Source organism: Filicampus tigris, chromosome 2 (genome assembly GCF_054856515.1).
Source record: "Filicampus tigris isolate MCC_2025a chromosome 2, RoL_Ftig_1.0, whole genome shotgun sequence".
NCBI classification, from domain to species: Eukaryota; Metazoa; Chordata; class Actinopteri; order Syngnathiformes; family Syngnathidae; genus Filicampus; species Filicampus tigris.
Window position 1 is genome coordinate 8,327,623 of NC_141218.1, and position 17,106 is coordinate 8,344,728.

Genomic DNA, 17,106 nt, shown 5'->3' on the forward strand with positions numbered 1-17,106 from the left:
CGCAGTACAATATCAAATAGTTGCAGGGATCAAATTCTCCGAAAGGCTGCTCCCTCTATGTGTGTGTGCGTGCGTGCATGTGAGGTGAGAGATAAAGGGCCGGCTTTGGAGGGGGGGGGGAGGCGGACAACAGGAAGGGGCAGGATTGGTGGGGGCACACGAGGTGGGAATGATGGGAAATGGGCGGCAGACGGGTCAGCTCGGTGGAGGGCTCACAAGAAGAAAGACGGCGACACAAAAAGTGGAATTGGAACTTTTTTTTTTTTTTTTTTTCTGTCTCTGGAATGGCGAAGGCCGAGAGAGAGAGCGCGGCGGCAGGAGGGAGGGGGCAATGGGGGGAGAACGGGGGGGGGGATGTTGATGGTGGCAAACAAAGAGAACGTGAAGAGAATGAGTCGGGGGGAGACATCAAAGGGATTTTTCAGGCCTGGTTACCGGGACAACAGACATTTGCATGCCATTAGCTTTTTACATCATATTAGCAACACGCAAGGGTGGGGGAGGGCCCCGGATACACTATACATCACGCGCGCACGCGCGCACACAAATGACTCTCAGGCAGGCAGGCAGACAGACAAACACTGACACCTTTTGATCGAAACCTTTCCACGCAAGCAAACGCGCCTCGCAAATCGCACTAATCCCGATAAGGATGATAATAATGAGCATAGTCATGATAATAACGCAGAAGAGGCCAAGTTGTGACGAATTCCAACAAGTTGCCCACCCAAGTAACACAATAAGAATAAAATGCGGATCGCAAGGAGTCGTGGTTGGTCAAAGCATCGCGCGCGCGCGCCCCTCGCGCTCGCGCGTGTGCTTCCCCCGTGTAATCTTATCTCTCGTCTTCCTCCATCATGCTCACTCTCCCGCGTCTGTCTGTCCACCCGTCCGTCCTCCCTTTCATCCCCGCTCCCCTCTTTTCCTGCGAGTGCCGCTTCAGTGCCCTCACTATTGTGGCAGCATTGTGCCAGTAGGCGTCGCCGTGACAGCCGTTGTCACGGTAGCATTGTTGGTGGGGTGATGGAGTGTGTGCGCGCGCGTGTGTGTGGTTGGAGTGTATTACAGTATCAATACACTGACACTGCGACAAAAAAGGACAGCCGCCTTAGCCACATATCACTCCTCCTCCTCTTCCTCCTCACCCCTAAATCAATCTCTCTCCCCTTCCATTGATTTCACACGCACACGCACACATCCTTCCTCAGCCCACCTCCTCCCCACTCAAACATGTACTGCAACCTCACCCGTCTCCCCCATCTTTCATTTGATTCCCCCCTCCCTCCTGTCTGCCATCTCGCATGCCCCTCTCTCTTTCTGTCTCTCTCCCTCCATCACCCACCCTCACCCCCATCTCGCTCCCTCTTGGCTGTTTTTCTTGTTTGTGTGTGTGTGTGTGTGTGTGTGTGTCTGTGTGTGTGTGTCTCACGCTCTCTCTGCATATTAATTGGTGCATTTCTGCTGCGGCGGAGCAAACAATCAAAGCATCACAGGCGGCGGTGGCTCATGCCATTATTGTACACACACACACACACACACACGCACGCACACACTCACACAATGGCAAATGTACACATGTGTGCACTTGTAGACTGGCATGGCTGCTGACACAAATGCAGCACACAATGGCTCATCCAGCAGATATGTTGGGTGTCAGCACAGCTAGACATTTGGAATCTCAGCAAATGTGTGGCGAGCATCACATCCAAACCCGAAGGCCTCCGCAGCTCGTCAACTCCAGGCAAGTACGCCGCACCTTCATCAGCCCGTTGAGCCTTCCTCTTGGCTTCTTCACACTCGTGCGTGCGTGTGTGTGTGTGTGTGGGGGGGGGTTTGTGTGCAGGGGCGGGGAAGGAGTTCGGACCCTCGCTCGGACCCTCGGAGCGCAGCGCTGGCACACGGCGCACTTGGACTCTTTCGGCGTGCAGGCGTCCACTTTGAAAGGTGGTAAGGAGATGTCAAACTTGCATGTTGGAAACGGGATCAGAGTTTAAAAAAAAAAAAAAAAAAAAAAAATGAAGGAACCCTCACGTCCACTTTCATGACAAATCCTGAAAGTACACCATGCCAAAAAAAATGTCCCCATTTAGTCTGACTCATCTGTCTTGAAGGACCAGACAAGATTTTTTTGTAGACGGCTGCAATGTGATAAAAATGGAGTCCAAGTCGAAGTAAATACATCAGCGGTCCTTGACCTTTCCCCCCCCCCCCCACGGACTGCATTCGCGTAACCAAGTGCTTTGGCGCACATCCATAGAAACAAAGAAAACCAAATGATTCCATTTTTTTTTTTTTTATGTTGAAAATTGAAGCATGTATTTAAAGTGGATGCTCTAACTCTTAATTTTTGGTCAAATATTCCCGCGCGTGGTGTGCCGCACGGCCACAAGTGTGGTGCTGCGGTACGAATGAAGTTGTCGTTATCACGCGCTTGTAGCTCGGCCCGCATGATTGGACATAAGACTTTGCCGACTAGATGGAATCGGGCTAGCGGAAGCTAGCGAGGCTAACCGCCGTCGTTATCCGCGAGCAGCTCTTCGTACTCTCGGACCAGCAGACGAATGAAAAGTGCATCTCTGTGTTGGTGAAACAAACGTTTGAATGCTCCACAGAGCGTTGCAGTCCCGTGGCGGCGACAGACGGGCAAGTCCAAAGTTAGCCGGTCGGAAGACCGGATGCCATTAACACTTGATTAGCCTATAGTCAATTTAAAGCGGGAATCAACCCAAACATATTTTTTTCAGGAATATGTCCCCAGCAGGCCCACTAGTTGAAACACGGCATTCTGATTAATATTGCGTTTGTGGAATATGAGTTACAAAAACAAAATCCACCCGTTCTTAGCCATCTCAGGCGAGCCATTTTGTCACTTGCTCACTGCTCAGGGCTCAGGTAACGGCCAATCACGGCTCAGCTTCAGAAAACAGGTCAACTGTGATTGCTTGTTACATGAGCCCTGAGCAACTGTGATGTCATTTTCAGTCGACAGAAGTGACAAAATGGCCGCCCCCGGAGATGGCTAAAAATGAGTGGATTAACTCTTATTTCACAAACGCAATATTTATCAGAATGTCGTGTTTTAACCACTGGGCTAGCATAGAACATATTCTTGAAGAAAAACACGTTTGGGTTAACTTCCCTTTTAAAGCTTTGAATGTCAATGCACAGTCATCAAGTGGAGCTGACCCCGATGGGGGCTCATTTGGGCCAATTCCCTGCTAGACTTTCTCAAAGTAGTCCTGGAATAAACCCAAAGTGGCTGCTTCAAGCCAAAATGGCCACCTTGTATAGTTGAACATGGAGGCTAGTCTTTTGATAGACACATCCGCACAATTTCGTGTCCAACAGTGGAACAAGTGTCGTGGACTTGTGTTTTTTTTTTTTTTTTCACACTTTCCAGGGGTGCGACTGAATGACTTTTGAGGGGGTTATGTATTGGGGACCCCTTAAATCACATTTTCACTAAGAGGCATGTTTGCAAAAATGTGTGATGTTGAAGGCCCCCTTCAAATGCCGGCAGTTGTGAGAAGGCCCGAGCACACCAATGAACTCGAGAAATAACAAATAACCTGAACAATCATTGTCGGTGTCAGCTTTTACGGCGTCCCCACCATCCTCTTCCTCTTCGTTATCATTGTTGATAACTTAATTATCTTAATAGACGCATAATGATTTAAAGATGATTTGTTGTTGCTTTGTCCAAAAACTTGAACAAAGCACCTTGAGGAAGATAAAAAGATGATGGCAGAATTGAGGTTGGCATCGATTGGAGCGTTTGATAGCAAATGCTTTCTTCTGCTAATCGAACAAATAACCACTCATGGCAGCACATGGCCAACTTCTTGCAATACGGATAATAATACAACATACCTGGAAACAAATTCAAATCGATCGATAGTCTATTGTTTAGTCTGGTTTATGCTGCATGGTCTGCCGTTCAACTCATTAGCTAGTTCGATGTGCAGGCAACTTTTGTGACGCTTGGTGGGACCGGCACAAACTGGCATCGCTACTTTTCTCAGGTAACAGAGACATATAATTTTTTTCCCGATAGCTCGGTTTTTCCTTTTCCTTTATCCTCTTCTTTTTTTTAATCAATAACTCCGCTTAATGTTGTTGTGCAGCAGACAAGCGTGCCAGTAGGGGGCCCCATTAGAGAAATGACGACGCCCAACGTGTCTTGGCAATGTCTGTTTCAAGTTGTGTCGTCTGTATGGACCAATTATCAGGCCGCCGGTGCCAAACAACCGGCACCTCGAAAGGGCCCCTTTGCGAGTATTGATGACGGCCTCACGTTGTCGTTGCAGTTCAGAATTTGCCTCTTGTTCCCTTTCCAAAAATGTCCCTCGATCCTCGTTTGTCGCAGAGCGAGTGCGCAGGCCTTACAAAATGAACATATTTTACAGATAAGTCATGCCGTGGCATTTACACAATGTCATTTCACAGCCTTCTTTTGTGGGCAGCCGTGCCGCCCTACACTTGGCACATGCCACTTAGCACCGCTTGATACAGTGACTTCCTTTTGAGCTTGGGACAAATAAAGGAACAGTGAGCGAGCCTTCATTTGACAGGCTTGCTGAAGAAAAGAACAAGAAGTAGGCCGTTCCATCTTTCAGGCTGTTTTCCCACAGATGCCAACAGAGCAAGACACAGTTTGGCTTTCCCGCCAAACAAAGTCGGAATGGTGCTTTCAGACGAGCGTGACTTGTAAAAGGCTCTTTTTTTTTTCCACGCCAGCCGAAGTTCCGGCTTGCCATTTTGACCTCACAAGACGGAAAAAGGCGCAAGTGGCTCTTGAATTGTGATCTTAAGAAGTTGTTGTGGCTTCCCCGCCATCCGTGTGACAACTGAGACGCTTTTTCTTGTTCTTGTCCTTCCTGCGTGTCAGCTGCCATATTTGGGACGGCGGGATGACGCTGTTGTAAAATGGAGCCCGTGCTGAGATCATAATTAACATTTCCAACCTACACGGAGCCCTCCACCCTGAAGAATGGAGGGAGGGAGGGAGGGGGGGGAGAGAGAGAGAGAGAGAGGGAGGGAGAGGGAGGGGGAGCCGCCGTATGCTTGTACACAAGCCTGATTTCCATTTTTCCCCCAAGTCGTAATGTATTTAATTCAAGCTGAACGTAATCATGACGTGTCGCGTCATTAATCTGCGAGCCAGCTCACGCGTAAGTACGAACGCTTTCCGTTGCTGCCGCCTGCCCGAGAAATGTGCATGGATGTGCGTGTGTGCACGTATGTGCGCGCGTGCGTGTGTACATGTGTGCGCGCCGACTCACCTCAACGTGCACTTTGCTCCCCGATCGCTTTTTCTTGCAGCTTATTGTCGGCTCGTCGCTTTGTGCTGAAAAACACTTTTCATTCGCGGAGCCTCGCGCGCGTACCTCTGCAAATGCTCGCGCGCGCGTGTCATGTTTGTGAGTGCGACACGCGTGACAGACAAGTCACATATGGGACTCCCCCACCACCACCCCCCCAACACCCCCCACCCCCACCCCGCTAGCCTTCGCTAACTTTGAGCAAGTTGCGCGAGCGAACCGAAACCGAAGTCACCGGAGCTCAAATTGCATGTGGCGCTAAAGTTGCGAGCACACGCACACGCAGATTTGCGGCAATCAGCCTTTTGTTGCGGAGGCAGGCAGGGCGCGCGCGAGCACGCACATGCACGCACATGCATAATCCGATTGTTCCGGACGTTGCGCGAAAGAAGAAAAAAAGGAAGAAAAGTGTGCGAGCTGGTCCACATGGAACTTGGAGTTCTTTCGATTCGTTTGTGGAGATTTTCACATGTGATCCGCGATGGCTCGTCCTCCCCCTCCTCCTCCTCGTCCTCCTCCTTCTTCTTCTTCTTTTTCTTGTACAGCCCTCGAACATTTGGGGAGCAAAATGGAGCCGCCAGTCGCTCACATGACTTCGTTCAGCTCTCGGCTCGCTTTTCTTTGCCACCTTGTGGACGATTTGTCTTGCTGGGTGAATTGTTTTTTTTTCGTCTTGGCGCAAATCAGGAGGAAGTTCAGATCTGTAGGGTTTTAGTCACTAGAGTTCTTTTTTTGTTTTTGTTTGTTTTTTGTTTCTTTTTTGGGCGAAGGAGAAGTGTTAGTGAATCAGGTGTGTGTGTGTGTGTGCGCGCGCGCGCGCGTGTTGACGAAGTTGTCAAGGACGTCGCTCCATTCAGGCGTCATCATCTTGTCCTTTGTGCTGAGGGGCCACATGCACGCTGTCCAGGTGGCTCTTCGGGAGTGTGTGTGTGTGTGTGTGTGTGTTTCCTATCCTGGTCTGGCTGCATTGTGACATTTGAAGCCCCATTTGTTCGTCAGCCCTCTAAGCAGGGCCGTCAAACATGCTGTACTTGAGTTCCAGAGCAACAAGTGGCCCCTACGGTGGCCAATCAGAAGCCTGAAGAAAGACATTTCCAGAAAAAGAGTAACGGCAGAAAATGGAGCTGATAGCATAGACACAGGGACTCGTGGGAAAGTCAATTCTCCTAAAGTTTCTTGCACCCTTAATTAACATTTGTGGAAAATGTCGTAAGGTCAAGGTGCTAGCTGTAGAACACAGAGAAGGACAGCACTGTTGAACATGAATTTGACTTCACTTTTCCCAAGTGTCTCTGAGCATTTGGCAAGTTTTGCTGGCGTTAGTCCCTATAGCGTGACAGTACTTTTTTTTTTTCCAAAGGTGGACTACAAAAAGCGCTCCTTGAATCCAAGCGTGCATGACTTGACATAACAGTGAGAATCACTTAAGAGGTGAGAGACTTATGCTGATGTGGAATTTCACTGGCCCGGTAGACCTTCTTCAATGTGAAGAAGTTGACATTTTGATTTCCTATGGCCTAAATTATGGGCTATGAAAAGAACTACGATGTTGCCCAATATTAACATTGTAGATTCTTGTCTTGCAGCATATCATTAATTTACCCATGAGTCTGATGGATTTGTCCGATATTAGAATCAGGCTGGTAATTACCGACACTAGATGGCTGGCTTTATATTAGCTGATATGTTATCCATATATGTCGATCAGATGTTAATCGCATTAAACATTTATGGTCATCACACACAAACAGCTAAATGTCCTGACACGTAAGCAGTCATATAACAATCAATAGCAAGGGAAGAAAGAAAACTCTCTCTCTTGTGTAACACACACACTAACAGGCCTTCACATAAGTGCACGCGTACAACTTTGTCTAGTGGAATGGAATGTGGCTTTGAGGGATATCTGACAGAGAAGTAGAAGTAGAAGTCCTTGCGACCAAGGATGTCTCCAAGCCTGATGACCTGGTCCTTGAAGTGATAAACCATAGATGGAAAAGATCAGAACCAACATTTTTTAATACACTTATCCGACAGGACAACACTATATACATGTGAGGGTTGCATTTTCGACAGCGCCCTTTCCTCACTTCGCCTCCACTCGTGTAAGTGTTTGCGAGCAGATCTGACCTTGTCTGATTCCTGCATTTAAGAGATTAAAAGAAATAGACAGGAGCAAATTCAATCAACTTGCGTGAGTCTTGATTTACATTTACATTGGATGCCTTCTTGAAAGATTAAAACAAACACGCGTTGGAAACTAGTTGTTGTGAACTAATAATTGAGCTTACATCCCAAGTGAGTGACCTGCTGAAATTTCCAACGCTAATAAGATAGTTATGAGTGCGGCCTTAACTTCTGACTTCTTTCTCTGCTCTTTTATCTTTGGCCAGTCCTGCATAGTGGGACACAAGTCAGTATTTAGAGTGGTTTCTTCAAGACAACTGAGTTCAACAAGAAAGGCTACTTTGTTTTGGAAATCATAGCGTTGGTCACTGCAGTAAATGTGCTAATTGCGTTGTCGGAACGTTGTCATGGCCAAATCCCATCCACAGTCATTGTCTCGTCTTGAGATGTGGCCTCTGTGCCCAAGTTGGTGACTGCAGTACGTATGCAGCGGTTGATATGCTTCCCCATTGTACATGTAAGGTCTCCCCCCAAAAGCACTTTTGTGAAGAACGTGCAAAAAGAGATAACAAAAGTCCCCTGTGCCCCATTTCGTGTCCACCAGACCTTGAAGGCTCCACAAGAGCGGAGTGGAGCGCCGAGCCGTCGGTGGGCTTCCGCGGGACGCCGGGAGAACGTTGCTGCTTTGTTGTGTTCAAGGGGGAGGTGCAACGTGCGGACGTGCGCTAACCTGCACTTTAGGATCAACCCTGGATATTTACAGGATGACTACATACTGTATTGCCGTCCCCTGCAGGCAAGCAGAAGCTTTATGTGGAGGTGGTCGGGTCGGATTGTGTGATGCGGCACAGGCATCTGTGGATTGAATATTCTCCCAAAGCTATTGGAAGTTGCCTCTTCAGGCCATTTTCATCATAATTGACTGAGGAAGGAAGGCATATTTCGAACGTGAAGCGCAGCCCGAGCACAAGTCAAATCAGACTTTGTGGAGGGAGCTAGAAGGCCTTCAAGGTCCAATCTAGACCAACAACGTTTCTCATAGGTGCAGTTGTTGCTCACCGTTTCCTTCTTCGGCAAAAGTCCAGGAGCGATTCTGATTCTGTGTAGAAACTCTTAACTCATCCACTGCCTGGCATTTTCAGACCCTCTTTTACCCTGCCGTTTGAAAAAAATTGAAGAAAATATAAAGTTCCTATGATTGAATGGCTCCACTGTGAAAAGACGAATGCATTCGTCAATGGCAGTGAATGAGTTAAGGAGGAAGTCAACCCCCCCAAAATTCTTTGCAATAATTTGTTCTCTGCGCCTTCACTCGTCCAAACATGGCATGGGTTGACTTTCCACTTTAACCCATTAAGGACGGGAGCGCATAACTCCGTTTCTACCACTAAAGCCAGGAGCGCTGTTGCGTGTTTCTCACTTTAAAACCGGGAGAGCGTATAGGTCATTTTCTTTTTTCAATCCAATTCTCGGTCTCTTAGCCAATGAAATGCTTCAGAATATACATGTGATGGTGTCGTGAGTTGTCATGGGGATTTCGGGAATTTTTTCGAGGAGTAATGGCCACAATGATCGCGGGAGCTCTGATATAAGTCACGGCAGTTATACCGATGACACGCTTGCGGATTTTAAAGCCGTGAAACCATCCAAACGTGATGTATGGTTAAGATGTACGTTTGTTCGTAGACAATGACAATTTCATCGTCTTTGCAAGAGAATACAATTACCACTCCATTTTTTAAAAATTAAAATATTGCCTCACATGCATTTTTCATTGAAAGAGTAAATATTAATAAACTCGGGCCAGTGTGAAAGCTACATGTCTAAACTCTCAAATTCTTTTGGAATTATGTTTCTATCTTCTAGGGGCTGAGATATTCATTATTTTGTAGGTGGCGAAAATGTCAGGTTTTCAAGGGTGACTCCCAAGATGACCGTAGGTTTTAAAGAGATGTCTCACGAGGAGCTTCAGGCTTTAATGGGTTAAGGTGGAACCCCAGAGCTGTTACAAAAGTACTCACACTCTGTAGTACAAGTGCCTTTACTCGCATACAAGAACAAATACTGATTCATGTCCTGTGCTGAAGTTAAAAAAAAAAGAAAGTACAGTCTCTCAAATGTGCTATAAAAGTCAACTGTGATGTTTACTGCTGGTTATAAAACAATAACCATCTGGATAACTTGGTACAAAAAAGGAACATGAAATAGTTTTTTCTCTTTTATTAACTTGCACACTGAGGAAGAAGCGCCCCATCAGTGGACAATTAAGTTATTAAAACCATGCCTTCACTAACATTAAACAAGCCTATTTTGACAAAGTGAGTAGAATGTACACGTCCGTTTTCAAATATACTGAGTAAAAGTAAATTGCCATTTGAAAAATAAATACTCATGTAAAGTACTGATCCCTGATAAAACTACTTTGGAACAGAGAGAAAGTATTTACACTTGGCTGCTTCCCACCAATGGACAATTGCAGCAGCATAAGTTCCCACAGTGGCGGAATCTCCCGAGCTGACGTTTTTTAGCATCCGAGGCATTGTGTTTTTTAGGTTCTGAGATTCTGCGTTGCTCCATTTCCGAGGAGTTTGGGTTCTATGGATTTCCTTCCATCTCCGCGGCCGCCGCTCGGCACCATGTTGGGCCGGCGGCACTGTGGTGACAGGATCCGTCATGGCGGAACAAAGCCCAACCGGGGCTTATGAAAATGCTGCAGATACATTTAGCTGCCATGTACACTCGCGCACGCACGCGCGCGCGCGCACAGCAGGTTTGGGTTGATGTTCTTTTGTAAAAAGCGCCGCATGTTTCCTTTCTCTCGCGTCTTGGCTTCTTTGCACTTCGCCATGTTGGCAGCCTCCAGTCTACCAGCTGATATCAGCATTCCCTGGCACGGCGCCAACCCACAGCACTGCAGGACGGGGGTGGGGGGTGCAAGGGGGGCCAGGGCAGGGGGGCAGAGAATGAAAGAAAATTAGTGAATAATGGACCGGCGGAGGGAGGGAGCGAGCAAGAGACATGAGAGAGGAGAAGAGAGGGGGGATGGGAGGAAGCAGTCAGGGCGAGAAAAGACAGACGGGAAAGAACAATCACTGTGCATTAACCTGTGTGCAGCGATATCCCTGTGACTCATAGCTGAGCTAAAATGTCATCTGGCTGCGTAACGATCTCGCCATCCGCGCGCACACTCACGCAGGCGTGCCACACGACGCGAATTGGGCGACCTTGTGTGTCGTGGCACTCCTCCATCTTGGCCATGACGGATCCTAGCAACCCAACAAACGCACAATCAAGTGAGCATCTTTCATTTGAAGGCACCGCAGCCACTCTTCCGAAATATTGTGTGCGCATGTGCGTGCATGTGAGCACAGAGGAAGGGTGTGTTGGGAAGTCCAAATACCGCCTTTCCTGTTTGGGACGGTGGACGTCCTGCGTTGGTGTCCGAACACACACACACACACACACACGCGTGCAGGCTATTAGGCTAACTGTGCATGTGCATGTGTGTGTAACAGGTGCACACCTGTTCCACACACTCACACGCAGTGGAAAATAAAACTACGTGAGATCAGAATAAATGACTTCATTGTCATTGTACAACATAAATGGAGATTTCTGTGGCTTGTAATATAAGTGAAAGAAGAACGAATCATAAATAAATATGCTCCAGTCCACACAGATGCTGTGCACTTATTCATCATATCGTCACCGTAGACCATCATGCCAACACAGTCAAAAGAGGGATTTGCTCTCAGGTGCTCTATTCCATAGTAAACGACTGAGTAAAAAATTGCACATTTAGTCACGGCTTAAGGTTGCTTTTCATTTGAGAATTCCTTATAGTGAGCTTTGAGATGAAGTGTTGGCAAAGTGTTGTTGGAGATGTTGGAAGGCGGTGTGACATGAGCGTTAGCATTAGCAAGAAGCTTGATTTTGAGCTGCTTCTTGCAGTCTTAGGAGTTTCATATAGTGTATATATTTTTTGGAATTCACATTTTCTCGTGCTTCCTCCGCAGGGGATTGAAGGAGGAGTTGCACCCCCGCCGGCCGAGACCCTGGAGAATGGCATAACGCCGCATACGCTCCCGGTAATTTCTTTGGCCGCCACAGACCACCGCAGTCGTCTGGTGGTTCACTAATGTGTATTTTTGTTTGCGTGCATGTTGTCCAAGCAGAGGATGGATTCGCCATCAGAGTTTGTGTTGCCCCGTTCCCCCGAGCCTCTGCCCCATCCCAAAAACCCGGAAGCATCTCCCCACAGTCCGGACGCAGCCTTGTGCCCCCCTCTCTCTGCGTCGCCCCCCGCTGAGGAGGACCTTCCCAATCGCGAGGGCCAAGAAGATGACCAACAGAACGGTGACGCTCTTCCGTCCCCCACCCCGGCCGTGGCTCTATTCCCGGGAGGGGGAGGAGCCGAAGCAGGACGCAGTCCGAGTCTGGACTCTTCCCCGCCGGCCACGCCCTCTGCGCCCCCCCTTGGCTTTGGCGCTCTGGAGTTTGCTCTCTCTTCGGGAGCCAGCGGAAGCTGCAATGATGAGCTGGACTTACAGCTCTTCCAGAGGGACGCTTTCACCAGGGCGGCCACGGGACCGTCGCTCCGGTTCTCGTGTCACGTCTGCGGTAAGAGATTCCGATTCCAAAGCATTTTGTCCCTTCACGCCAGAGCCCACAGTCTGGACCGGCACCGCCAGGCCTCGTCGCATTATCGGAGCGCCCTCCCCTCCGCGCCTCTCAAACAGAACCTCATACTCCAACAGAACAAAAAAGAGCAGATTCAGAAGCACGGACGACAATTGGTGAGTGGGAATCTTACACACGCACTCCCAGAGGAGGATGACGAACAGGAAGAGGAGGAGGAGGAGGAGGAAGAGGATGAGCTCAAGGTACAGAGCCACGCAACACTGAGCCCTCCGCTAAATGAAGATCTTGCCCCTTGGACGCCGTCCGCTCCTGCCCCACCGACTTTCCGTTGCCATGCCTGCAAAGGAAAATTTCGTACGGCTTCCGAGTTGGCGCGCCACGTCCGCATTCTCCACAACCCGTACAAATGCACGCTTTGTCCTTTCTCTGCCAACCAGGAAGGCTCTCTGGCCTCCCATCTGCAGGAGTGCCACCCCTCACCCTCGGGGCCCACTTTGCCTTCTTCCTTTTCCAATACCATCCCGGTCAACGCCCCCTCAGAAGCTCCCCGAACCTCATCACCTGCCAAAATGTCAGGATCATCCTCGTTGCCAGCATTCCGTTGCGACACTTGCGGGCAGAGGTTCACTCAGTCGTGGTTCCTCAAGGGACACATGCGAAAGCACAAGGACTCCTTGGACCACAAGTGCCAGGTGTGCGGGCGCGGCTTCAAGGAGCCGTGGTTCCTCAAAAACCACATGAAGGTACACCTCAACAAGCTGGGCCTCAAAGCCGGCATGGGTAGCACCGAGGCCGATCCACAGGCCAAAGGCTCCGCGGCTCACCTGTCACTGAACACCCTCTACTCCAGCCTTCTTCTGGCTCACCAGGGGTCCGGCAGAGCGGGGCAAGGGAGACCGGAGAAAGAGACTGCAAGCAGGATGCGGACGGCTTCCGGGAAGTCGGCTATCCTGGGCTACTTGGGCCTTCCCAGTGACAGCGGCGGGGCCAGCTGCACGGAGAGACTCCAAGCCGTGGCCCAGGTGGCCGAGAGGGGAAGCGGCGGCGTGAGCTCGGAAGGCGGCGAGCCCAGGAGAGAGAGGGCGGAGCCCAGATGCACCACCGAAGGAGGGGAGCAAACGCCCTGGTGGCAGCTGGTGGCCCGAAGCCTCGCCGTGGCTCAGCAGCAGCAGAGAGAGAAAGACAGGGCTCATCATACCCGTCTATCCAGGATGTTGGGAGCAGAGGCCGATCCGCTCAGAGCCTACGCTGACGCTATAGATCCGAGAGGAGCTTCCGGAGGAGCGTCCGGGCCAGCCGAGGGCCCGTGGGAATGCCCCGATTGCGGAAAGATCTTCCACAGCCTCCAGCAGGTGCTTATTCACGCCCGGGTCCACGCTAACAAGATCCAGGAAGAAGGCCGTGCAGCTGACATGGACGGAACTTGCAGCTCCGGCCGAGCCAGGGGAAGCCAAGCTGAACCGAGGCAGGAATCCAAAGCGCAACAAGCAGCGGCGGCAAGCTTTCCCTCTGTCATGTCGGGCTTTAAAGGTAAACCCTTCCCGCACTCGGCTTTGCTCGCTGCTTACCGTCATCGTGTTTGTTTGTGCTGCTTTCACAGGAGAGAACGGGACCATGGCGGCGCTGACTGCCGCGGCTTCGCTTCCCAGCAGCAGGGAGCGCGTCCGTGGTCGAGGGATTAAGGACTGTCCCTACTGCGGTAAAGCCTTCCGCTCATCCCATCACCTCAAAGTGCACCTGAGAGTCCACACAGGTAGGAAGCTTCTGCTCGACTTCGTCTTCACCAGAGCTCCACTCTCGCCACGACTCGGCGCACCTGCTTCAAGTTGTTTGTGCTTCTTATTTCATAATATCGTGGCTTCTGTTCACCGTGCTCCTTTGAAAAAAAATGATTCGGAGCCAATTTTCTCTCCCTTCCTCTGTTGGTGACCTGACCTAACATGCTGAACGTCACCTGCTGGGTCATATTTGAAGAATTGCATTTTGTTACCACGTCATCAGTCGCTTTGATTTCAATCTATGATGAAGCACTGCCCTCTGCCTTGCCAATGTGTTACTACAAATAATGGAACGCAATTTTCCATGACTAATATTCCTTCCCGTTGTTTTGTCAAGGTGAGAGACCCTACAAGTGCCCCCACTGCGACTACGCTGGCACCCAGTCGGGCTCTCTCAAATACCACCTTCAGCGGCACCACAGGGAGCAACGCAACTCGACGGGCTCCGCCACGTCTTCTGCGGGCAAACTTGCCGCCGCCATCAATGGTCTGACCTCCGTTAAGCCACGCCGATCGCAAACGGATCTCAAAGCTCGCTCGGATAGCCCCGCCTCGGGGCCCGGCCAGCGATCCTGGCTCCTCGGTCTTCCGCAGAAGCAGGAGCGACGGACCGGTCAAGGAGCCCTTGCGTCTCTCAGGGACGTTGACGCAGCGACCCAGTACCATTATCTATCGGGGGCGATGGGGGCCTTCTACCCTGGTGGTATGGAAGGAGCATGGATCAGGGAGTCTCCTCCTCCAAAAGTCCTCAAAGTTTCTCGCCGTAAGCCCCTCACCACAAACCGGGTTGTAGTATCCTGCGACAAACCAGCGTCGGCTGCTCAGAATCAATCGGGGGCCTTTGAACCTCTCGATCTGTCCCGCCGCCCCACGCCAGGCCTCGAAGGGCTGGAAGAAGGAGGAGGAGGAGAACGCATCAAACTGAAGCAATGTTTGGACTGTCCTTTTCGGACATCCTCCGCTGAGCTCATGACCATGCACCTGCAGGTCAACCACACCAGTAAATCCAGACGCAAAATGAGCTCTTTGTCCGCCTTCGACGACGAGGACGAGGACGGGGCCCTTAAGGGCAGCGGATCCTGCCACCAGCCCAACTCCCTCAGGATTTGGGGGCATGCCAACGAGTCTCAAGCGGGAGCCCAGCAAAGCTCCTCAAACCAGATCTGGACCCCCAATGGGCTGCCTCCGGACCATCGCGGTGAAAAAATAGACTCCAACTGGGCTTCAAGTGACGGCCCGGCCCTCCAAAGCGAGTCGGGGGGTGACGATGGTGAAGAGCAGGAGGATGAAGAGGAGTGCAGCAGCTGCCCGGAGGACCAACTCGAAGGGAATGTCGACGCCGATTAAAACAAATGTGGACGTCCAAACAGCTGCGCATTTTCCCGATTTTTTTTTTTTTTTTTTTTAATTCCTTTTTTTTTTTCCAAAATACATTTGTGATTTCAAGAAGCATTCCAGCGAAAGCGGTCCACGTCCAGACTTCGAAGTGGGATAGTCTATGTAGTCAACGTGGTATTTTTGGACTCTTTTCAGACCGGAGGTGTGTAAATCGGGTGGAGTATGCCCGTGCTTCCAGTGTTTTTGTGAATTAAGGAAATCTGATGTCACGCTGAAAATAGGAATGTGCAAAAGGTAGTGGCAACGACGAAAAGACTAACAAAGGCAAAGACGTCCCAGTAGAAAGTGTAGCTTTTACCACAAGAGAAAAAGAAAAAAAAGCTTTTTAATGGTGTTTGTTTGGTTGAAAAATGACCTTGATGTTTGTGAGATGAATGTCCTTACGCAGCACTGTGCAACTTGTTCTTCTTTTAGTGGATCAGATGTTGTTTTTTCTTGTTCACGACGGATCAGCTCCGAGGTCCGAGCGTGTGGTGTTGAAGAGCGTTGGTGTGTTTCCGCGGGAATGTACGGCGCACATACGCCGATCTTCGATCTCCGACAGGATGCTCCTAACGAGCGTCAATTCCACCGTGCCTTCTGTTTCAAGCACTTCCTGGTCTGTTTTGTACAAGCGGCTTCTTTCTGTCTGTCCTTTGCGCCAAAGCAGACCTCAGAGATGGCGACTCGAGTCAATGTGACTTGGACCGGAGTGGACTGGTGTCCCTGTTTTCATGACTTGTAACTTGACTAAAAGACTTGAGGCTGGATTTGGACTTACTTGGGGTGGGGGGGTTAACAACTCCAGACTTGACTTGTGACATGATGAGGTGTTATAAATAAATTAATTTAATTGGCCAGTAATGTCATGATCTGAATGTACTTGTCTTCTGTCTTTATGAAGACCAAATACTGCAGGTAAGACATTAGGAAGCTGACTTGACCTGCTCGAGCCACATTGACTTGGGACTTGTTTGAGACTCGTATGTGTGACTTGATCCCATCTCTGGCAGACGCCCTCAGCCCAGACCCTAAACCAAGGACGTAGGCTTAAAGCCCACAGATTGATTAAATCTGTCCAAAATCTGTCCAACGAGACACTAAAGATAGACGTAGACCAATCATCTTCTCTTGCCCGTCGCTCTTCCTGCCCGTCCGTCCATTTTGTGGTCCCGAGGCCTTTCTTGGACTTCCATGTGTGTTTGACATGTTTGAAACATGCTCTTGTGCTTGAAAAGAAAAGTCTTGTTGAATGTTGTACAGCTAGCTAGCTTAGAGGTGTCGCTGGTACTGTATATTGTTATTTTTTGTTTTTGTTTTCAAAGAGTGAGAGCACAAACCCGAACAACCGCTCCTCCCGACTCAAACAGGCCCGCCAATCCGATCATCAGCTTGGTGTGGAGAGGGACTCGTTTTGAATGTACGGTGATGATAAATTGGCAAAGAAAGGAAAACACCTGCCGCAATCCAAACTGTAATTGGCCACCTAGACTATTTGCACCTTATCCCCCGCCTGTCAATCAACGGGAGTCACAAGGCAGCAGGGTTTGAGCTCTCGTGTAGTTGACTGCCATTGCAGTGAGGACCCAGTCATCTAACATATTCTAGTCGTGACTAATATGATCAACATAAAAAAAAAATAAAACAAATAGATGACGTGATTGAACGTGTTTCCCTTCACAATACTCGAATTGCACAGCTCAACAGCCACTCTGGGATACTTGTTAAAAAAAAAAAAAAAAAAAAAAGGAGGTCCAATTAATGTAGACGTACTTGAGTGACATTAGGTCATGGCAATAATATCGCCAATTACATTGTTTGACCTGCTTGTCCTATTTTACTTTGAAAAAGAAAAAAAACAG

General features: G+C 49.5%; 1 protein-coding gene across 3 annotated transcripts; it reads left to right on the plus strand.

Moving 5' to 3' along the window:
- The first annotated feature begins 1,435 nt into the window (after nucleotides 1-1,435).
- znf219 (zinc finger protein 219) lies at nucleotides 1,436-16,905 on the plus strand. Of its 3 annotated transcripts, XM_086024233.1 has the most exons (6): nucleotides 1,436-1,741; nucleotides 1,844-1,944; nucleotides 11,465-11,536; nucleotides 11,624-13,619; nucleotides 13,690-13,842; nucleotides 14,205-16,905. In XM_086024233.1, the coding sequence occupies exons 4-6, from the start codon at nucleotides 11,627-11,629 to the stop codon at nucleotides 15,212-15,214; spliced, it is 3,156 nt and encodes a 1,051-aa protein (XP_085880359.1). In that variant the 5' UTR covers nucleotides 1,436-1,741; nucleotides 1,844-1,944; nucleotides 11,465-11,536; nucleotides 11,624-11,626; the 3' UTR covers nucleotides 15,215-16,905. The 3 variants fall into 3 exon arrangements, with proteins under 3 accessions (XP_085880359.1, XP_085880357.1, XP_085880360.1); XM_086024231.1 differs by lacking the exons at nucleotides 1,436-1,741; nucleotides 1,844-1,944 and adding an exon at nucleotides 5,043-5,171; XM_086024234.1 differs by lacking the exons at nucleotides 1,436-1,741; nucleotides 1,844-1,944 and adding an exon at nucleotides 5,651-6,752.
- The last annotated feature ends 201 nt before the right edge of the window (nucleotides 16,906-17,106 follow it).

Coding starts and splice junctions, on each gene's coding strand:
- znf219 (XM_086024231.1), top strand. CDS start 5,133: ATGACGTGTCGCGTCATTAATCTGCGAGCCAGCTCACGC. Junction 11,537..11,623: donor TAACGCCGCATACGCTCCCG/GTAATTTCTTTG, acceptor TTGTCCAAGCAG/AGGATGGATTCGCCATCAGA. Junction 13,843..14,204: donor GCACCTGAGAGTCCACACAG/GTAGGAAGCTTC, acceptor TGTTTTGTCAAG/GTGAGAGACCCTACAAGTGC.